Source organism: Bombus flavifrons, chromosome 17, assembly GCF_040668555.2.
Source record: "Bombus flavifrons isolate JBK064 chromosome 17, iyBomFlav1_principal, whole genome shotgun sequence".
NCBI lineage: Eukaryota > Metazoa > Arthropoda > Insecta > Hymenoptera > Apidae > Bombus > Bombus flavifrons.
Window position 1 is genome coordinate 3,447,746 of NC_138458.1, and position 23,608 is coordinate 3,471,353.

The 23,608-nt window shown below is 35.5% G+C and overlaps 4 protein-coding genes across 8 annotated transcripts in view; 3 read left to right on the forward strand and 1 right to left on the reverse strand.

The window, feature by feature from the left end:
* The window catches only part of LOC138188694 (phospholipase B1, membrane-associated-like), a 289,810-nt gene that overhangs the window by 220,711 nt on the left and 45,491 nt on the right, over positions 1-23,608 (forward strand). The window lies entirely within an intron of this gene.
* The window catches only part of LOC138188678 (putative fatty acyl-CoA reductase CG5065), a 124,642-nt gene that overhangs the window by 63,302 nt on the left and 37,732 nt on the right, over positions 1-23,608 (reverse strand). The gene's annotated exons all lie outside the window — the stretch shown is intronic.
* On the forward strand, positions 8,909-14,739 carry LOC138188676 (putative fatty acyl-CoA reductase CG5065). 2 transcript variants are annotated; one of them, XM_069130658.1, is made up of 8 exons: positions 8,909-9,058; positions 11,990-12,252; positions 12,355-12,671; positions 12,771-13,018; positions 13,255-13,438; positions 13,704-13,889; positions 13,974-14,228; positions 14,300-14,738. In XM_069130658.1, the coding sequence occupies exons 2-8, from the start codon at positions 12,007-12,009 to the stop codon at positions 14,376-14,378; spliced, it is 1,515 nt and encodes a 504-aa protein (XP_068986759.1). In that variant the 5' UTR covers positions 8,909-9,058; positions 11,990-12,006; the 3' UTR covers positions 14,379-14,738. The 2 variants fall into 2 exon arrangements, with proteins under 2 accessions (XP_068986759.1, XP_068986760.1); XM_069130659.1 differs by lacking the exon at positions 8,909-9,058 and adding an exon at positions 11,445-11,878 and having other exon boundaries at positions 14,300-14,739.
* Positions 18,229-21,131, forward strand: LOC138188697 (phospholipase B1, membrane-associated-like). Of its 3 annotated transcripts, none has more exons than XM_069130701.1 (3): positions 18,229-18,468; positions 20,505-20,683; positions 20,762-21,131. In XM_069130701.1, the coding sequence occupies exons 1-3, from the start codon at positions 18,449-18,451 to the stop codon at positions 20,905-20,907; spliced, it is 345 nt and encodes a 114-aa protein (XP_068986802.1). In that variant the 5' UTR covers positions 18,229-18,448; the 3' UTR covers positions 20,908-21,131. The 3 variants fall into 3 exon arrangements, 2 of the variants coding, with proteins under 2 accessions (XP_068986802.1, XP_068986803.1); XR_011175620.1 differs by lacking the exon at positions 18,229-18,468 and adding an exon at positions 19,261-19,325; XM_069130702.1 differs by lacking the exon at positions 18,229-18,468 and adding an exon at positions 19,944-19,993.

Sequence of the window (23,608 nt, forward strand, 5' to 3'; positions counted from 1 at the left end):
TTGTAAACCATGGTTCTTTTGAGACTTCTTTTCTCGTTCAGGAAAATCGGTCGAAATATCCCTGTGCTTGGCTTCATTTCCTTACACGAACGAAAATATGTCAGCTCGAGCAACATAGTGTAGAACGATTCCAAATGAACGATGCATGGTTAGTAGTGTTCGATCACTCGCGGAGAGACGCGATCGCGAGGAAGCACGTCAACGGGAGTCGTAAATTCCCGTTACGATTAGATAATCGACGCCACGAAATGATCGATCCCCTATTTCGGTTAGGATAATAGAGGTGGTTTAATTGAGTAGTTACACTGATTCAACAGGTATAACTTAATGTTTACTCCAACAACTTTGTAGAGAAATGATTACACTGATGCGAATGTACAAGTTAAGTAAGTAGTTGACTTGACCCTCTTAATGTCGTAGGAGAAGTCGTTGAATTGACTTTCCTAATGTCGTAGGAGAAGTCGTTGACTTGACTTTCCTAATGTCGTAGGAGAAGTGAGTTAAAGTGACGATGCTGTATCGGAGGAAAGCTAGTCGTGGGTGTGTCTAACGCAAGGGATCATAGGATTTGTTGATGACAATTTTGGTTAGGAAAGTGAGGGCATTAGACATTGCTTCTGATTGGGTAAAAGAAGGTTGGTGGACTAGGAAGGGTCTTAGCCGCCCTCGATAGAAAGTTGCTGGTAGGAAGCATCATACGTGAGAAAAACTCACTTTCCCGTGTGAAACCGTAGTAGACAATACTCTTTACAAGGCGATTTAGAAATAGGATAGTTGTTCGGTCTGAAGGACCTCGACTAAGAATTTCCTTAGATTTATGGAGGGTACTTGAGAATATTGAAGGTACGCAGTAAGGACGAGAGGACATCTAGTTACCATCTTGCCCGCGGTGTGTGGCCAGGTCTAGGCAGAATAATTTTTGTTTGTCTATTTGTTGATTCATGTATGGTGGTTGCCCATGCTGCTTCCTGAATAGTTTCTGTGAGTGTTGTTACTGCTTGTTCGATGTGTTCAGGTGTTTTCAATGGGATGTTGCAGTTGATTTTGCTCTCAATTATTTCTTTAAATGTTTGCCAATTGGTTGTTTTGTTGCTTAGTGTCTCTGGATTGTTTTGAAGTTTTGGTTTTTTTCTATATGTAATTATTATGGGTGTATGATCGGAGCTAAGCTCGAAGCTGGGTGCTATATTTAGTTTATTTGTGTTTAGTCCCTTTGTAACTGCAAAATCAAGTAGGTCAGGTGTTTTGCTCAGGTCTGTCGGCCAGTATGTCGGTCTTCCTGTGGATAATATATTGAGATTATTGTTTCTAATGTATTTTTCCAAGGTTCTTCCTCGAGGTGTAGTGATTCTTGATCCCCATATTGTGTGCTTTGCATTGTATTCTCCCGCTGCGATAAACTTATCAGCTAATTGTTGAAAGTACTCTTCCCACTTTTGAGGTGTAATTTTGTTTCTCGGCGGTACGTATACTGCTGACAACTGAAAATGGTTGCTGCTAGTTTGTACTGTAACGGTGGTTGCTTGTATATGTTCCTTACTGACTTGGCTGTGTAGGTGATATTTAATGTCGCTTTTTATTATTACTGCGGTCTCTCCGTGTGCTTTTCCTGAGGGATGCTTGGTGTCATAAATGGTGTAGTACGGAATTTTTAAATAGCTTTTTGTAGTGAAGTGCGTTTCTGATACGAGTAGTATATCTATGTTGTTACTGTACAGGTATGTTTTGGTTTCTAGGGCCCTTTGTTGTAGGCCGTTAGAGTTCCAGGCTGTTATTTTAAGCGTGTCCATTTTTATTTCTTATTTTTGCTCAGCATGTTTGTGAGTAGTTGTAGCATAAGTGTTATTTGTTCCGTTTGCTGTCTGAGGGTTGCGTTTTGTTCGATTATCATTTTTGTATTATATTTTACAATTATTTTATTTTAAAATTATGTAATTTCTATCATCATTGTTTATTGCTCAGTAGACTTTTCAATGGTAAATTATTATTGTTAACGAATTACTATCTCGTAACATTTGTTTGTTGGAGAATGAAAGAGGTTTTTGTCATTATAATGTTGTCATTATAATGGAAAAATGTTCATATTCAGTAAGCAGATGAATTGCTTACAGCTCTGAAATCATGGGCTTATAAATAACTGCATTCTTATTAAAATATTATAGAAAAAATAAACAATGTTATAAATGGATTTATTTAGAAAGGAGACGAATGAAGAGACAAAATGAGAAGGACGATAAATCCCTTCCTCATAAAATTGTATTTATATTGTCTTTGGTTCAAAGATAAAAAAGTAGTCAGTATACAAAACATAATATTATCCATAACAAAATTATTATACCGGACATTTTGGTGATCTGATGTATCCAGTACAACCTGAAATAACCAAAAATATATGTATTTATATTAGTTCCTATTTTTTTATTCGAAGATACTTTTATACGTACCTTGCTAATCGTTGTCGGGCTGTTGACTGAAACTCTTGTTTTAGAATAAATTTCTTAATTTCCATCAGGTAAACTTCAATATACTTCTCCCAATTCTTATCCCGTAAATTTAGTTTGACCATATCGCTGTCGTTCAACATTTTCACCTTCCTGGCCAAGTCGGAACAGTTATCCCTTTGGAAAGTCCATTCGTGCGTGGTGAAAGCTGCGACAGGCACTAGATCCAATCTTGCATCTCTCCTAGCCCGTATTGCTGTTGCGCATCCTTTATTGACTAAAAGAAGGATACCTGGCAACGTTAAATTAATTTAACAACGTTAAAATTTGTGATTTTCGATTAGCAGACATGTAGCACTAAGTAGCTTGGAAAGAATTCTCGTAATTGTGAACAACAAACTTGAACTATAATAATGATGATCTAGTAGAAATCCTCTCATTTAGCTTCCCACAAACCAACACATTAACTCCACTTTTAGGAAATGTAAGGAGTATTGAACAAGTACTACTGGGAAAGGTCGATGAAAATGCCTGTAAATGCAGAAATATTCTGTATCCAACCAGGACATGGTTCTTCCAAAGAGGCACCAATTATGCTTGGCCGCACTATCGCAACTGGCAGATCTTTGCACTTGCTTGTTACAATCTGCTCTGCTAAATTCTTACTGAATGTGTATGTGTTTGGATAAGTTTCTAAAATCCCCTTTTCTATTTGGTCCATCGACGTTTTGTCGAATTTGTCACACATATCGATCACCTCTGAAGGTTTCAAGCTCGTGCTGCAAAGTCAATAATAAGTGAACATATTCTTCATGATATAATTATAAATGTAATATTTCTGAACCACGAAACAATGTCCGCGTACAACTTATTCTTACGTATAAACTTTTTCCCCAATCTCATGTAGATTCGCATTACGATAAGCGGTGCTAACGTGGACGAAGCTAATCGGATGCATCAGTTCGTTCCAAAGTTCAATGACACGAACAGTACCTTTCATATTCGCATTAATAGCCACGTGCAATGGCTCGTTGAATCTCACAGTGGCCGCGGCGTGAAACACTATGTTTACTTTCTCAAACAACAGATTTCTATCTTCTCGCGAAAGACCTAAATCCGGCAGACCCACGTCTCCTTTCATGGGATAAACCTTGTTCAAAGCTGAAGGGTGTTTTGCTTGATGTCATCGTAATAATATATATCGCAACGAATATTACTCTATTACCAAGTTACGACTACTATTAACAAGACTATTGCCAATACTATCCTTTTTTATTTCCATACGACAGAATCCAACACGCTATCCAAAATTGCGTTAAATGCAACATATTGTAACTTCGTATTTTCCGACCACCTAAATTAAAATATGTTTCCGAAAGAATGATTCCGAATAAATATTTATTCAAACTATTTATTCGTATAAATTCCTTTCGGCCGAAAATTTTATTTGGATAATAACTATTCATTATTCATAGGAAGTTAATTTCTGTAGCCGCTTGAATAATTTATCGTTATATATTCGAATACATTATTCAAATAACGATTGCAATTCTATTTAAATAATATTGGGAGTAACTGCTAATTATTTTCGATTTCATTTGAATTTTGTAAAATTCTTACTATTCTGCTGATAACATTTTATCTATAATCATGTACATACTTGACCTTTTGTATTGCATTACCTGAATATTCGACGCAGAATAATATAATATATAAATATGTAGTCAGCAACGGAATAATACGAATCACCTACAAGTTGTAAATATGAGAAGTCGATATTTTGAACTGCGAAAGTGAAAGTATTTTATGATAAAGGAATAATATAGGAAACATTTGCAGTGATTCATTTGGAAAATTACATAATGTTTACCAATGTCTTTTTTATGGAATTTAAATATGAACCATTACATTAAAAGTCAGAACGTTTTCGAGGCATCAGTGACATCGGCTGAAGGTACAGCTGTGAGCACAGATGATAAGAATTTTGTTTTAACTTAATGTTGACAGTTAGTAAACAAGTAGATTTCATAGGATCATCTTCGCCATTTAATTATAAATCACATTGAAAGCGTAAACATAACGGTACAATTCTACACGAATATAAAGATTATGTTAAACAAACAAGAAATTTAATCAAACTAAGGAAATTTCGTATATTGCTTTAGTTACACATTTCTCTTCACAAGTAACAATGAGCAAAGAAGCAAAGGAACGGTCATTAGAGGAACGATGTAACGCATATATATCACAAATATGTTGTTCATTGAATGGCAGCCTTATCAACTGTCGATGATCTTCGAGTTATTTTTTTCTCAGGCTATTTTTAAACCTTTTCGCCCTATTCCCCATGTCTTTAATATGACTGTCACGGCCCTTTTTGTCATCTCCCTCAAATGCTTTTCTTGAGTCTCTGTATTTTTTCTTTTTTTGCAGAATGTATTCTAAATACTTAAAGTCTTCTACTTTCTCCTCTAGTTCTACTCCATCGCCCTAATTTCCTTTTCCTCTTTTCCTTTGGCCTCATTTTTTAGTGACAATCGATACTTCCGATTTTCTCGCGTTTAACATTAAATCTTTTCCTTTATCGAAAGTCGCTACAAGTTCGGTGAAAACGTGTACAGCCTTTCCTCTCTTTTCTTAATTTCTCTGTTTATCATGTAATTCAGGATAAAAATATTTTTCCGCGACAAGAGTCTGCTTGCATCTCTGGCATAATTTTTTTCTGTTCCAGTTTCGCATTCAATCTTTTTTCAAGAGCCATCGCATATATCTTGTATGCCTTGCTTAGTGATGTTATCACTGTGTAATTCTTTGTACTGTCTCCGTCTCCTGGTTCAAATGCAGAGCTAATAATATCTTCTTTCCATCCTTCTAGTAATCCTTCATTCGTCAACTCTGTAATTCCTGTTAGTGCTTTTCTACCACCATGCAACTATACCTCATATACTGCATATTTACCATATTTTCCGTGTCATCTGTTCCTATCACCTTTCCATTCTTTAATTTCCTTGTCTGGCTTCTTACTTCCTATTCATTTGTGATATCTCCTTGCTATCTGTTCCCTCTCATTCTTGCATTCCTTTATTTCTACCTGCTTCGTTCTTCTTCCACTAGTAGTATCATAACAAGTTTTCGAATTTATTCTACTCAGCTGTCGTAAACATATCAGGAACGCTATATATTGGTGTATTCAAAATAGTACGACAAATTTTTGACAATATTCTAGACAGTCATTTGGCTTGTTTCAAAAATTAATGAAGGAAATTCGAATTAATCGAAACAATTTAACGAGTATTTCTGGTGGCAGCAACTACCGTTTTAATTTAGATATAATTCGGGAAACCTCAGATTCGACATGTAGAATTGCACATAACGGTTACGAACATCGAAAATCAACACCAGATCGTAACACTGTATACAGTAGAGTCCCCATTAAAGACCCCCTAACCCTTAATCCTAGCATCAATTATCGCAATATTTTAATGTAAAAACGATTTATTATCCGAACATTACATTTTGCAGTAAATGATACTATTTTCCGTTTCAAATGTCTACTGTGCACATATTTTATTAGCGTTCATGTACAATGTATTCCAATGTATTCTTTCCTTTATTCGGTTCAGTGAATAGTATGAAACTAATAGTGCTCTATCTATCGAAACAAAACAAAACCTCGAAAGTGGTGTAAATGCAATAGAAATAACAAATATACATAGTGTTGGGAATAGTCACATTTATAGACGTCGAATGTGCTGATGTAATGATTTTGTTTATCTCTAAAACAGCAAATGAAATTGTAATGAAGACATGCCTTCTCAATGATGAACCGCGCGTGCATTCGAGAAATGACCTCAATGGCTCAAAGTACAAAAAGAACGTAACTCTTTGCAGTTACTTATGTTAAAAGCATTATGTAAATTAGCAGCCAACAAGATATAGAATACATAAATGTTTAACACTAAACCTACCAGTGCAAGTCAAATTGACCTTCTTCAAACTTCTACACAAATTTAGCCATATTTAAACGTTATCATACCGCTTCAGAATTTCTGACATAACATGCTTCCTAAAACATGCATACAAAATATTTTTCAGTATTTACTTCTAGTTTGTTTTTTTCTTTTCTCAGAAAAACTTGTATTCTGCCCTGCCTACAGCGGGCGATCAATTTGACCAGCCGGTATAATATTTTATTTATTCTTAAAATAAATGCAATCAGTACAAAGAAAAGGCTATCTCCACGTCAGATGATCAGTAATAACAAATAATCACAACTGTTACGCCCGTAATTTTGTCATGAACTGTATTCCATCCCTCGACCAGGAGGGCCACTAGGTGTCAAAGCATATCAACTTAGGCCCATAATAATCCTAAGGAACCGCCATAAAATTTAGCATCTTTTACGGTCAATTATTAGAAAATCAAGAAGTTCCTTAGGGTCATTGTTGATTGCGTTAAAACACGGTAAAAGTGGGTTTTTCCCAACTCCACTCTCGAGTAACCGTTGGTGGAAAATGGCCAATACTCATCGAATTTTCGCTTAAATATCGCCATCACAGACCATATTCTTACTTGCTATTGCTCTTTCGACCAGAATACATAGCAGTTTGTTAGTCAATAAGCCGACATCTAAACTTGTTTTCTCTAAAACAGAGAGGAAGCATCTCAGAGCGTTTTGTGTAAAGTTGTTATAAAAGGAAAAGTAAAGCATATATAATTTGACAATAATTTTAGTCCGCTCATTGTATTATTCTGTGATAAATATTTACCCTAAAAATGTCAAGACGTTCAAAAAAAAAATTATATTATAAAATTATTATTATTATTATCCGTTATTGTAAAAAAAAATAACGGACATGGACGAATGTTGAGTGTGCGATGAACAAGAAACTTTAGCAACAGAAAACAGCATGGAAACACATGAAAAGCTATTTATAAGCGAATGAATGTTCAATGTTATAATTAAGCGTTCACGTTTAGAGCGAAAAGGGATGAAACTATCATTAATAGCAGAGAGTGAGACTGATGTAGGGAACCAACGTATCGAAACTGGGCCCGATGGAACAGCTTGGAAAGAAATAGATGCAAGTCCCAAACCTGCCAAGACATCAGTTCATAATATTTTAGAGATATGCTAAATGGCATATAATGAAAGGACAAGTAAGGACGACATTTTATCATATCACTGATCACCGTATAAGGAATCATATAATAAAATATACGGAAGAAGAAGCATTTAGAGTATTGGGTACTAAGAGAAAACTAGATGCAACAAATCTAGATGCATTTATTGCTCTGCTGTATGCCCGCGGTACATATTAGGCAAAGAATTTAGATGTCTCATATTTGTGGAATGAAATTTGGGGGCCAGCATTTTTTCGAAAACAATGGATAGGAATGACTTTGCTGAAATGATGAGATTTATACGATTTGATAAGAAGAGCGAATGAAGTCAATGAATTTGCAATGGTATCTACAGTATGGTGACCGAATTATAGAGAATTCACAAAGTAGTTATAAACCTGGTGCATACGTTACTTTTGTATGAAGAATTACGGGGAAAAACCACGCAATAAAACTATCAATAAGTTCAAATTCATTAGTACAAAAAACTTGTCAAATAAAAAATTGTAAATGTTACAAAATTACGAAAATGTGTTCAAGATACGGGAAATATATATGCGACAAATGTACAATGGATAATAAGATAATTTGTAGAAAGTGCAGCGAGGTTGAAGAAGATATATCTCAATATAAATAAAAGTGTAATTTCATTTAATTCTAGAATTGAAATTAAACAAAAGCAATTTTGGATGAAATTTTCTGAAAGTTCATCATTTTATATACATTCAGTTATAAATTAACCATTATCTAAGGAAAATCATAAAAACTGTTATTTCATTAATCACCGGTCATTTTGACCCGATGAGGTAGGAAGCGATATACACGAAGTGTCGGTAGATTTAGTGTGGAAGGTACTATCAATCAATCTTGATGTGTATTTGAATAAATGAAATTTCAAATGAAAGTGATTTCTCCATTATCCGTACAGTTTCGTCATGTTCGAAGAGATATTTTGACAGAGCATCTAAATAATTGACAAGTATATTCATGAAGAAAGTGATAAGTAAATTAAGGAAAATGTATTTTATCACGATGAATGATATTATACTTGAACTTAATAATATAATTGCGTAATACATATCTCTCCATTATCATTTCATGGTATCTTTTGTACATACGTAATCAATGTTACATTAGTATACTTCATTTCATCTGCGTATGTTTCAATTTATTTTACTAAATACAAAGGATCTTAACATTTAAAATGTTACACGACTAAAATATATCTCGCATGGTTGATGTAGTTACCGCTGAGCATATTTTGTACTTTCATAAACACGAAAGATGTGGGAGATGAATTAGTTAGTCGACTCCTTAACGCATATCATTATCCAGTTTCAGTAGTAGGGTGGGCTTAATAATAATATAAGAATCTAGAGGAGCGACACATCGAATATCGATACAGTACTGTGAAAGACGTGTAGGTATTCACTATCGCGAAGTACACTTTTGATCGATCTTTGGTAAACAATACGCAGTGGAAATATTATCAGGTAACAGACGATTCCTTGTTATTTTGTATTGAATTGTGTCTTTCATTAATGTCATTATTATCGATTTTATTATTATAAATATGATATATATCAAAAATATCATTCGGGTCTCTAATTATTACAATAGTTTTTGAATAGTCAAATATTTTGTATTTTATATTTTACGCAGCACAACGGTTCACTATTTTGATTTTTCAATAATTTACAACCAGTTAGTAGAGGTAATCGGAACATTCGCCTTTGCGAGATAGTTGCGCGAGACATCGGTTAATTTTTGTCAAAAATTGAGTTTGGGGACGATATTTCATAAGTTATTGTTAGGACTTGCTTCGATTCTCGCGTTTATAGAAATTGAAAATACGCTCCGCGATAACAACATTAACCATGCGAGATATTTCAGGCGTTTTACATTTTAACTGGTAAGATCCCTTGTTTTTAATTAATAAACTGAAATATACACAAATGAACTGAAGTGTACATACATAATATTGATTACATTTAAAGGAAACGATGAAATAGTAGTAGAGAGAGTATGTTATTACGCAATTGTTTTATTAAATTTAAGCAAAATACTCTACATTGTGATACAATATATTTCTATTGTTATATTAATCACATTCCTTAAAATTATACTTTTTAATTATTTAGATGCTGCGTCAAAATATCTCTTCGAATAACAATATAAACATCATTTCATAGACATTTGTGAGTTAAAAGGGCTTTATGTTCAGTATTTTTGCAAAATTGTTGTTAATTGATTATATTAATTTTTTTCGCTTTTATACTATATATAAATGTGCGTGTACAATACTCAACGTATGAAATCTTTATAACACTATTATTTGTGCTATAAAAGGCTCGGTATTGTAAAGATCAAGCCGAAAACAAATAACATACATAAGCATGATAATATAAAAATATATTACACATATATACAAAGTAATATAGATATATATGTATACAATGACAGATATAATACATAACAATGTATACATACGTACGTACATAATAAAATTACAGGATACATGAAAATTATAATAAAAATATACGTATAATATATAGGACATATTACATGTAGAAATGTTATGTTCTGATTAATTTCATTGTCCGCTGTTCTCATTTATGTTATCACATTCATCGCTTTGCTGAGACAATAAAATTTCAAGCAGGTAATCTGAAATACAGCCTCCGGTATCAAAACTAACAGGGAGACAAAACTGTTCAAATATTGGAACAATCACGTTCGTATGAAATTTCATTTATTCAAATTCAGATCAAGATTGATTGACAGTTCCCTTAAATATCTATGGAATCTATATCTTCTTGGCTGTCAAGTTACACAATTCTTTCAACGTAATTAACTGTAAAGAGCTACAGTATTTTTATACTGTGAGTCATTGAGTGCATTTCTCGAATGCCACGCGCAGTTCATCATGAGAAGGCACCTCTTCGTTACCATTTTATTTGCTGTTTCACATTAAAGCCGGTTCATTACATCAGTACTTCCGTCGTCTATGATTGTGGCTTTTCCTAACACTATGTATTTTTGTTAATTCTATTGCATTTACACCAGTTTCGAGTTTTTGTTTTGTTTTGTTTCGATAGCTAGAGCACTTGTTGAGAATTGTGGATCTTTGAAGCCGAAATAATGTTATAGGAACACTAAATTTATATTGAAGATTAATATTAAAATAGTAATATATTTATTTCATGGACGATTTCTTACATATTCATCGATACACACTTTCTTCTATACCCGACTGTTAACCGACTGAATAATTTACACTCTTCTGTTTTCGAGACGCCGCGCACACACCTCCACACACCGACACTCGCATATAAGCATCTCTACTACGCATTTAACCCAGTCCAGCACAAAAAATTATACATATCTCAACAGCACTATTAGTTGCATACTAAAGTCTTATATTCAGAATTCACTGAACCGAATGAAGGAAACAATACATTGAAATACATTGTACATGATCGCTAATAAAATATGTATACAGTACATATTTCAAACAGAAGAGGCATCCGCTATTAGGAAATATTATGTTCGGATAATAGATTGTTCCGGTATTACGATAATCGGGTAATGGATGCTCGAATACATCGTTGGGAGGGGGGGGCAGTCTACCTATACAGGGTGTTTGGTTGCAGAATCTTGAAGCTAAAATAAAATAAAAATGGAGAACAAAAAAATTGCGCTTTGATTTTTACACGAACGCGACGTTATTTTAGAAAAATCATCGATTATAGATTATACCTGTCTACTCATTGAAATCAATAACTTTTTGCCTCCATAAATAATTAATGAACGAAGAGAACATATAAAATATGATAATACAAATTTCACATATGCACGTGTCCACGGGTGGTGACAGCAGAATCACATACTCATTAAGTATTCACGAGGAGCGACTACATGTGAGCGGACACTTTATCGCATGAACCACACACATTCTCCACACAAATCACTGATCACTATATGTTACGATATTCAGAAGCATACACATGGAATAAAAAATAAAGACGTCAAATGAAACTACATAAGGATTGTTTAAACTTAGACTCGAAATATTAATTAAGATATCGTTTTATGGAGTAGTATGCAATAATACAAATTAATGTACAGCCACATGACAAATTGTATTTACTGCGTCGCATAGCTCTTCTAACTTCGTCCTTTTTTTGATGAGCGACTTCCCCATGTAGCAAAATATTTGTACATTACACTGGAAGCATCGTTGACCTAACGCAATTATTCGATTCATGCAGAGCGAAACCATAATTATTGCATTGCGTAGATTTCTTTAGAATGTAATATATAAAAGGATCTCAAATATAACCAATAGGGTGTATTATTTAACACATTTATCCACTTACTGTTTGTCGGGAATGGCAATCTATGGCAAATATTAGCACTGAAAGTGTGAAGATCTTGAAACATGGATACAATCAATCGAGAAACGAATGAAAATGGAACAAACGAAGGATTGAATAAGACGAATTCGCTCGAGGAATTCTACGCCGGTAGTGGGATCCTTGTGACTGGATCAACCGGATTCGTTGGAAAAGGTCTCCTGGAAAAACTGATCCGCATATGTCCACGAATCTCTGCCATTTTTATACTAATTCGTCCAAAAACTAACGAAACGATAGAACAACGATTTAAGAAGCTCATAGATGATCCCGTTCGTAAATATATACTTGTTCCTTTCAATATTTAAGGCTGTCAGGTGCCAAATTGATTAACTTTCTTTTCTGGAATTGAGTTGGCAATTTTTCGTCTTCAGATTTACGATGACATCAAAGCAAAACACCCTTCAGCTTTGAACAAGGTTTATCCCATGAAAGGAGACGTGGGTCTGCCGGATTTAGGTCTTTCGCGAGAAGATAGAAATCTGTTGTTTGAGAAAGTAAACATAGTGTTTCACGCCGCGGCCACTGTGAGATTCAACGAGCCATTGCACGTGGCTGTTAATGTGAATACGAAAGGCACAGATCGTATCATCGAACTTTGGAAAGAACTAAAGCATCCAATTAGCTTCGTCCACGTCAGCACAGCTTTTAGTAATGCGAATCTACATGAGATTGGGGAAAAAGTTTATACGTAAGAATAAGTTGTACGCGGACATTGTTTCGTGGTTCAGAAATATTACATTTATAATTATATCATGAAGAATATGTTCACTTATTATTGACTTTGCAGCACGAGCTTAAAACCTTCAGAGGTGATCGATATGTGTGACAAATTCGACAAAACGTCGATGGACCAAATAGAAAAGGGGATTTTAGAAACTTATCCAAACACATACACATTCAGTAAGAATTTAGCAGAGCAGATTGTAACAAGCAAGTGCAAAGATCTGCCAGTTGCGATAGTGCGGCCAAGCATAGTTGGTGCCTCTTTGGAAGAACCATGTCCTGGTTGGATAGAGAATATTTCTGCATTAACAAGTATTTTCATAGATCTTTCCCAATAGTAATTGTTAAATGCTCCTTACATTTCTTTAAAGTGGAGTTAATCGATTTGTTTGTGAAAAGATAAATGAGAGCTCTCCACTAGATCATCATTATTATAGCTCAAATATGTTGTTACTCACAATTACGAGAATTCTTACCAATCTATTTAGCGCTACATTTCTGGTAATCAAAAATCACAAATAATTTCTAAACCAATTTAATGTTACCAGGTACCTTTGTGCTAATCGGCAGAGGATGTGCAACAGCGATACGAGGTATGAGAGAGGCCAGATTGGATGTAGTGCCTGTCGATTTCGTAATCGACATGATAATATGTACAGCATGGCATGTCACGCTACATCGTGATCATGAAGTTAAAGTATACAACTGCACGAGTAACGCATGCCCTTTTAAGTAATATTTCTTACAAATATTTTTCAACTAATGTTATTCGATAGCTAGAGTATTCCAAAAGTTTCATATTATTTAAGTAACGTGAACAATAGAAGAGCAAACAAACAGAAAAGATCTCAATATGTCATTAGTTTAGAAAAATAGCGATACTATATAATATTTATGTCACTTCCATAATATTTCCCGAGATACTCGTATGATAATAAACTTTGCTTTAAGTATAATTCTAGTAATTAATAATAATGTAAGTGTTTCAATTGTCAAGGTGGGGTCCGATGATAGATGCTATAGTAAAATGTAGCATAGAAATGCCACTAAACGATACGCTATGGTACCCAGGTTGTTCACTTGTAGCTAATAGGTATATTTACTACGTTCTGTGTGTATTTCCGCGTGTTTTGCCTGCAGTCGTCATAGATATCTTTTTAAGACTTCGAGGTAGTAAGCCAATGTGAGTGTTCCATCGATTGTCAAACAACAAGAACAATCGTTCTGGGATAATCATCTATAGTAATAAGTAAAAATGATATTTCAGAATGATGAAACTTTTAAAAAATTGCAACAAGCTGTTCACATCGGTAAAATATTTCACCACGCACGAATGGACTTTTCAAAGAGATAACTGTTCCGACCTGGCAAGGAAGGTGAAAATGTTCAACGACAGCGATATAGTCAAACTAGACTTACGGGCTATGAATTGGGAGAAGTATGTTGCGATTTACCAAATGGGAGTTAGGAAATTTATTCTGAAACAAGACTTTAAGTCAACAGCCCGACAACGATTATCAAGGTGCGTATAAAAGTATCTTCGTATAAAAAAATAGTAAGTAATATAAATACATATATTTTCGGTTATTTCAGGTTGTACTGGATACATCAGATTACCAAAATGTCCGGTATAATGATCTTACTATGGATAATATACCGTGTCGTGTACTGACTATTTGAACCTTATTTTTTCTGTTTAAAAGAAAGGAATACAAATTCAATTTTATGAAGAAGGGATTCAACATCCTTTTCATTTAGTCTTTTCACTGGTTTCCTTTCTAAATAAATCCATTTATGACATTGCTTGATTTTTTTATAAAATTTTAATAAGAATGCATGTATTTATACGCACATGATTTCTGAGCTGTGAGCAATTCATCTGCTCACTGACTATGAACATTTTTCCACTGCAATGACAATATTATATTGACAGAAACCTCTATCATCCTCCGCCAAACAAAAGCTACGAGATAGTTGTTCGTTGATAATAATAATTTACCACTGAAAAATCTACTGAGAAATAAATAATGATGATAGAAAATAAATATATTTTAAAATAAAATAGTTCTAAAGTAAAACTTTTCTAAGAATCCTTCATTAGTTTTAAAGGCTGACTTTGGTTCTCAAGTTGTTTGTCCACAAACCTTGTTCTTTGATCAGTCGGCGTTAAAATATATGATACAATCCACGAGATAGAAACTAGAAGTGACATTCATGCTGGATAAAATATTATTTCACATAATAAGAAGTAGGTAGGTTTCTATTTATGTTAGATATAAATAGGATATAGGGTTTTATTTCATGTGTATATATGTGAATAACGCAATATAAGTGATCTGTTACGACCGTTCGCGGAGAGACGCTGTCGCGAGGAAAACGCGTCAGCGAGAGGCGTAAATTCTCCCTACAATTCTGCTAATCGACTGTTTCGAGTAAGATAACAGGGGTGGTTCAATGAATTTAACACTGTATTAACAGGTTAAGATAAAATGGTATATTTGACAATGTTTAACAATAATATGATAAACACACCACAAACTGTTCAACAATGAATGCAGTAAATATGTTACAGAAAGTAGACCCGTCTTTACGATATCTCTCAATGAATTCGTTAGACTATGCGACTTTAATTTCAATCGTCAGACCTCTCGATGTATAACGTTTGACTCTTCAGAAGGGACTGATCGCCCTTCGATCATTTCTTTGTCTTCTCTGGGAGATGACCCCCACTACGCTCGGGTCACGCCACCGTTCGCGCCTATGATCACGTGTACCACCTTCTTTATGTGCATGACATTACGGGCCGAAATCGACGTTTCCAGAACTCGCTCTTGGTGACAACTATGCGCTTGTAACGTCAATTCACATCAGAGATCTGCACATCCACCCAGATGTCTGCACATCCTTGGCGCGTACCCTCAATAGTCTTAAGTACACACCAGGGGTCTTGGAATTTTCATAGTTAAGATCCGGACCAAGCGAGTATCTCTTGTCATAGATTTCCTTTTACGTTTATTGTTTACCACCTGTTAGCATGGTTTTCCTCACATCTGGTATGTTCCGTTAGCAACTTTCTCGCGAGGGCGGCTAAAAAACTTCCTGGTCCACCAAACGTCTTATTATCCAATCGGAGACGGTGTCTATTGCCCTCACTTCCTTAACCAAAATTGTCATCAACAGATCCGATAGTTCCGTGTCCTTAGACACACCCACCCCTAGCTTTCCTCCGATACAGCATCGTCACCCAACCTTACTTCTCCTACGACACTAGGAGGGTCAAGTCAACGACTTCTCCTGCTACCTCAGGAGGGTCAAGTCAAATACTTCTTTAACACCTCTAGGAAAGTCAACTTACTTCTTCTATATACTACAACGTCGAAGTCTAGCATCTAAATCAAACGTCTATTAAGTATTCTCTAGTGTTACTTCTACTCACATATTAAATTCAACTATAAGAGCCTTGCTCTATCTTATCGTCGTGCGACAAGTTGTTATCTACGATTTCTATCTACTCAACAGTGTAATTTAAGTGTTGGAAATATATATTTTATAATTCTGTGAATCACAGTGTTACACAAACTGAATCACTCCTATTATCTTAACGGAAGTCAGGGGATCGATTAACTCGTGGTGTCGATTAGTATAATCGCAACGGGAATTTCTCCCGTTGACATCTCTCCTCGCGATTGCGTCTCCCTGCGATTGGTCGAATTTACACATATGCTTTTTAATATGTTAATCCACTTCGTCATTCTCTACAAAAAAGTATTAACCTATTTTAACTATTTACTAACCTATTTAACTATATCAATTTAGTAGATATTTTAACTTGAATTTATGACATTTAACTTATGAAAGCCAAGGAAAGTAACATCTGTAACATTTCTCTTGGGAAAAATATTTTTTCAGATCTTTTTTCGTTATACAATTTCTGTAGCATGTTTAAAGTACAATAAGAAATAACGGTAATACATACACATTGTACAATATGTAAATCATATTGCTCAGGTTTTGCCTATCCGTATTCATAAATTTTCTTGACCTTGTTGACAACGTAAATGCAAATACATATGCAAGAAACATGATTGAAAAAGAAGTATCTGAATTAATACATATATCTTGTCTCATATTATGGTCATGTATCATAACAGTTTCAAATCTTTTACGAGTACGAATAGTGTTCGTAACGATCGATAACTAGCAACGGTTAAGACTGGATGCGGTGCTATCAAGGCCCCGTAATAGATAATACGCGTAGCAGTTAGCAGTCATCGTAGAAATTTAGATCTTATTGTCCTTATAATCAACAAAAATAAAAAATCACTGTGGAAACTTAAAAGTGACCATTTGATTGTGCAAGAAAACTTATGATGAAGAAGTTATATCTGTGCCTTGTATTGGAATTATGCGTGCTGACCATGTCGCAGAGAACTGCCTTGGATACGTCGATTCTTAATTCCATCTACCGTGGATATCGTAATTGGTTAACGCAATCCTACGGTACGTCTGTTTTAGTTTATATCGTGTTACGTCTTTATGCAGTAATTTCATTTTCTTTTGGTTAGGTGTATCTTATTTTTCATAGACTAATGTTTCATTGTGAATATATATATTTTAGTGATAAAATGATAAGTTGTCGAAATTTTTTTCGGTAAAAGTAGACAAAAACTTGCACAGCACGGATCATTTTTCTTCTAACATATAAATATTGTAGAGATTATATTTTCACGTAACATACGCTTTTTTACTAACCCGAAACTACATCGAAAACGTAAAAAAATATTTTGAATGCACAAGTCTTACATGTATTGGCGGTTGTCAAAAACTATACAAAGCCGAACCCTATTCTAGAAAAGTAGTAATACTGAGCAATCCAGTCGTCACACCGTGAGGAGGCTGATTACCATCAGACTTTAACGACGGCCTAATTGAAAGACTGATCTACATTCAATATGGATTACGCTCTTGAACACGCAGTTAGTTTTGCAACCTTCAACACGTGATTCATGTACACACTTTTGAGCTAAATACGAATTGGCCAACCATTTTTTGCTAGAACGCACAGCTTTTGAAAAACTCAATTTTGAGAAAAAAATGTAAGAAAAATTCAAATTCGCAACTTGGCGAATGTTTTGTTTTTTTACATTAGTAGCTATCGAGATGTGTTTTGGACAAAAAATGCTGTGGACTCTCTTGAATAAAATGATATGTACCGTTATTGTATTACAGACATTTAAATACGTGTAGATAATGATTAAAGCGAGAAGGACGCTTAGAACGCGTCATTCTTTTGCTTAAATTTTCCAACTTATTTCAAAAATTAAAGGTCTACAAGGGAATTTAACACTAGCACGCGATAGAACAAACATTTTTGCTAAGGAAAGCATCAATAAAGCCAGAAAATCATGTTTTGTTTTTAATGTAAATGTCAAGAAGTTTGACAAAACACGCAGTGACGGCAATGGTACTCAGTGTTACCGAGTGTCTCACCTGTCGCTCAGTATAATGGAACCGCAGAGGCTATTAACCGTCGACATTGACTAGCATTGCCCTGGTCCCGTATTTTGTCAAACTTTTTCGCTTTTCCAGGAGTTCATCCGTTATACAGATCGTTTCACACCAGCTATGATGTGTTTATAGAAACAGTGGATAAGCGATTGCACCACGCTGACGCATACGTTGCCATGGACGTGCATGTATACATAAGATTCAATGTAGTATTAGCAGCAGATTTTTGCAAATATGTCGGAAACTAAAGTCGGGTAATGGTATAATGTTTATAGTATAATGTTGTTTTGAACGATGAGTTTTACATCATAGTTAAATTTCATTAAAATCGGAGGTGCAGCCACTTTGTGTCCAATTACTTTAATTTTTATTTTATATTTAAGCTTATTTCAGTCTTGTTATATGTTGGTGAATAACTTTATTGGAAAGAGTTATTAGAGAACGATATAGATTCATCATTTTTGAATTTTTGGGGGGCTGAAGTCCCGGCGAGATGAAAAGAGAATGCGCGTTTCGTGTCCCGGGACTACCGGTGGACTTGTCAGTAAGGCTATACCCGGTAGTCCCTGCCTTAGACGTGGAGAAAGTCTCGCTAGGTGCGGTATTTGTATCGTAACACCGTATATTCGACCGCTAGCGAGACATACAGACTCATTGTCGCCGTAGTAACCCTCTGGTATTGGTGGTTGGTACCCGCGAATCGCCCGGGAGGTGTTACGACCGCGTTGATGCCTCGACCTGTCGGCGTCCTGTTGGTACCGATCCGTCACAAATTCAATTCACATTAAGATCTTATTGACAGACTCGGGCAATGTCGGGCTCAACTTTGGATGAAAAAACACTGATAAGTATATTTATAAATGTATATTATGAGCGTGTATTCAGACGACGAGTTCGAATTCATATAACACATATTTCGTGATGTGATCGATGCGGTATCGATGTTATCGACAGCGATCTAGGAATTTCAATCTGTTATCGATTAATATCAAAGGCAACGGTATTAGTTATTGTTAGGTTTTTTATTGTTTAGGTATTGTTTGTAACGTAAAGGTATTAGTTTCTGTACTTGAAACACCACAAACGTATCGATACTCGTCTGATACCGCAGGTAAGTTTCGGTACTGATTCTTAAAGCTAAAATAAGATGAAAATCGAGAACAACGGAATCGCGTTTTGTTTTTTACACGAACAAATGTAGATCCGCAGCTTATCTCGTACAAGTCATAGAGAAAAAGATTATGGCATTCGAAAACATAAACCATCCTTGTAAGAAAAATCATAAGCTACACGTTATATTTACTTATTCATTAAAATCCATAACAGCAACCCGAAAATCGTCCCATTAAATTTTCGAGTAGTGAGGATCAATGTTTCCTCTAGTCCATTGTCACCATAAGTAATTAATATATACTAGCGCATATAAACAATGTTTATACAAATTTGATACATGCACCGCGATCGTCCCGTTCGGGGGTATCCTAAATGTCGTTGCCTCGATGGCTAATATAAACTCAGCACTTTCGACATTTCGTGAGCATGCGCGGAAGTCGTGCGGAAGGTTCGATGGTGGGGTAAGTGAGATACGCGCAGGACGCGCCTAGTGAGATCTCGCGGCCCGCGCGAGTTTGCCGATCGAGTTTACGCGTAGCAATAAACACGACAAGGTCCCCTCACTGATCAACCAGAAGCTTGGTGTTACGCAGGACCTCTAACATTTCGTAACATAACGCAACGAGGCTATTGACCAATTCCGTGAAAATGTCGTATCGATATGGTGTAAATACCCCTGTCTTTATCCTTCGTTTTCTCCATAGAGGAATCATCGACAATGCTCCTTCAATGCGAAATAGTTTAAATTCACCTCCAGCCTTTACTAAATCAATATGGCATCCGTCCCGATTAGGAATGCGACATTTATCCTAATTATCTTGAAAAGATGTTGCACCTTCCCATTACCATACCGTGTATCGGAAATCGTTAAATTTGGCAGTGGATTATTCCACATAATCTCCTACGTATAACAAAAATTATGCTATAAAAAACTACGAACTTTTAATTACTATGATAATCCAAATGATCACGAAGTGTAGCTGCGAAGCCAAAATGTGATATACAGATACTGAAAAAATGCGAAATCTTGGTAACTAGCGACATTTCGCACCGCAATCAGCTTATTTTTATTATTTCACATTTATGCGATATTATTTCCCTAACACATTTCAAGTACCGTTTGACAGATATTTTAAGGTGCATATGAAGAATATGCCAGTTTGTTTCATTTTTTTAGGTGGCAAGAGATTGACGAAGAAGTCGCTAATTATCCAGAATTTCATAGAAATGACTTCACCGTAGTAATTTTACCGACTCTGGAAGATGCAAAAATATCTCTTGCCGAGGATGGATTTACCGACCTCTCATATCTTAAAGCTGATTGCTTTCATTGGAGTCAAAAACTACATGCACTATGTGAGTATAACAGATGAAACTATACAATTATTTAATGAGTGTTACGTTGATAACCAGAAATGTTTCGTGTTTCCCAAGATGCAAATAATCTGTGGAACAATTTGTTGGAACCAGTTGGTAACAAGAGTAGGTCTTTCACTATGCTATTTAAAAAATTTCTGTGTCCTACTTCGGAAAGACCGTTCTTGATAACGTATAAAAATTCACAGAACGACGAAACTTAAGGATGGTTAGAGAAATTAAAAACAGTTTCTTGTAAGTGGAAGATGTATTATAATCTTCGTATTTGCCTATTTAAAAATGACGAAAATTATAATCAGCAAATGTTCAAAAATAACAACCAATGTTTTATCCATAACAATATTTAATTTTTACTGTGGTATTTCAGTCATTATCATATTGATCTTGTAATTTAAGTTCTTTGTGAATAAAGGTAATAAAGAAAATTGGTAATACGTTGACCAGTGGAACATTTTCCCAGTCCTCGTCGGACGTTCAAATTCAATGTAAAATTCAGCTTCTTCGAAGATGTTTCGCTTTTCCTATCTTTTCGCTTTAGTTAGCTAGTTGCTTATTTCCCCTTTCGCTTTTGTTTAAAATATGTACATATATAGCATATCATTGATATGTTTGAACGTGAGCCGTGCATGAATCCAGAAATGAAAGAAGGAAGAAGATCTCCAGGAAAAAAAAGAATCTACTTTTCATATCTACATAATCGTCATTAAATCATAATTTGTATTTTACAATTTGTCCAGCTGGACAATCGGTAAATTTTTCTACATAGTGTAACATGACCGGATGTCAGATATTACCGAGGTAACATATGTTTCTTTTAAATTTTTTTTTTAGATTAAACTTCTACCAACGTATTTGTAAAATCTTTTTGATTATAATGAGAACAGACACGATGTAATTTCAGTTATATTTACTTACCAATGAGCATTAAATAATTTTTACCATGAGCAAATGTGCTACGAATTGTATCGTGCTCTTTTCATTTTAATTGAAAACATCCAACAAACAGTTGGCGAAAGTTCTACTCATTACAAATTAAAAGTAAGAAAATTTGATTTTTCAGCTGAAGGAGCTCATTACGTGGCTCCATATTTTATATGTTGCCAAACATTTTACCCTGCGACCGTCGACGCAGGCAGTACTCATGCAAATGAATACTGTGACGGTGCAGGGAATAATCGGCTGGGAAGCCAACCTGCTGGGACTGAGCATTATGCTGGCAGCTCCGCCTCCTCGTGGCCCCCGCTGGAAACGGCGCAGCGCGATGCGTGCATCGCGCGGCGCCGGCTAAGCGAGCTGCCGCCCGAAAGGGTAGGTTTAACTTGTCCAATGATCCGCTAGGAGAGGGCAGGGTTTTTCCAAGTCGCGCGCCGACCACCTGCGCGCCGTTCCCCGGGCAGTGGCAGTTTGAAGGTGGATAATAATTACCGAACACCTATTCAGCGAAGCCAGTATGAGTTTTATACTCCAGGAATGGCGCGGTCGGCCCCCAAAGCCGAGCCCTTGCACGCTCAGACTAATTATTGCCAAACATTTTAACTCTCAGTCCCTCTTTCTCATCCTCTTTCACTCGCATTATTCTTTTCTACGTTTGTCACGATTAACTCTTTATTGTCACTGGCTTCAGGAATAGAGTCGTTTCTATTTCTATTTTACTCTTTAATTGCGAAATTTAGGTCACGAATTTGTTGCAATTATTGCAGATTTCCGGCATATGATTTAGTTACTTAATGAATGATTAGAGAAGGGAATTGTAGATGCTGTATGTATTTATTTTAAAAAGCTGGAAAAATGTGGGCAACGCCATAGTTGACGTTACTTGAAAGTGTACGTCATTGAATGCTTGGTAATTACCCCCGCTATCTTTCCCCTTGATGCATCAAGTCATTGGACTGTCGAGTAATGCAATCTGATCCGAATACAAATATCGATGAGGCAATACTAATGCAACAGTGAAATTTGATTACTGTTTGAAATTCTTTAAAATTAAATTTTTACTAACGTACTTGTGAAATTTTGCTGATTAAGATGAGACCAAATACAGCGATATGCTAGAAATCACATTTACTTATTGATGAAAGAAGGGAAAGGAAGTTGCTATCATTTGTTAAACAAACCGCCTTCTTCATCGATATCAGAATCATATGAAAGCTGTATCTGTATAAAGAGCACATTTATTCCACTTGTGTGCGATTATACTGTTTTCATCCAGTGAAAGTAATCGAAAATAATTATTTACGGGGAATTCACGTGGTCGACACGAACACAACTGAAGGGCGAGAGCTTTGTCGAAGTAAACATTCCCCCACTTTTTGCCGAAAAACAACAGTGCTGATAACACGAAAGCAGAATTCGTTGTAAATCCAATTCATTAAATATTATGTAATACGGTCCAAATTTTTATTCTGTGACAGTGCCATTATTAATCTTGCCCACGTTTCATTAGTTATTACTTTCAAGTTACTCTATCGGAAGTGTCCTATCACGCGTCGGTTCATATACAGGGTTTTCGGCTATGTTCTTTATCGACAGTGAGAAATCGGTCTAAATATCCCAGTGCGCGGTCTGTGTTGCGATTCTCAACTACTAGGTGACATTCAGTCAGGTTGCAACTGATCGGTTAATATCGCGAACTGTGAACGCTATTAACACTCGAGGTGGAGGTAGATTAAAGATGACGAGTAATGTTATGTGTAATTGATTTATTTGCACTGTATAATATAAAAGTATGACGTTCGGACGAAGACTGTTTTAAGGCTCCTTGAAGAAGCTTCGCCTGGTCCTTATATACTAACTCTTCATCCCGTGGTTTCCCTTCTTACCATGATTTTTATGGGGTGAGAATCTATTCTTTCCAATCTTGTAACTGTGCATCCTCGTGGCACATATCCTCTGGTGTTGCCAAAT

Bases quoted from the DNA above. Each gene is read 5' to 3' on its own strand.
- LOC138188676 (XM_069130658.1), top strand. From the start codon at position 12,007: ATGGATACAATCAATCGAGAAACGAATGAAAATGGAACAAACGAAGGA. The intron at 13,019-13,254 runs GTATTTTCATAG...TAATGTTACCAG, and splicing joins GAATATTTCTGCATTAACAA to GTACCTTTGTGCTAATCGGC. The intron at 13,890-13,973 runs GTGAGTGTTCCA...ATGATATTTCAG, and splicing joins CTTCGAGGTAGTAAGCCAAT to AATGATGAAACTTTTAAAAA.
- LOC138188697 (XM_069130701.1), top strand. From the start codon at position 18,449: ATGTCGGAAACTAAAGTCGG. The intron at 18,469-20,504 runs GTAATGGTATAA...TCATTTTTTTAG, and splicing joins ATGTCGGAAACTAAAGTCGG to GTGGCAAGAGATTGACGAAG. The intron at 20,684-20,761 runs GTGAGTATAACA...GTGTTTCCCAAG, and splicing joins TCAAAAACTACATGCACTAT to ATGCAAATAATCTGTGGAAC.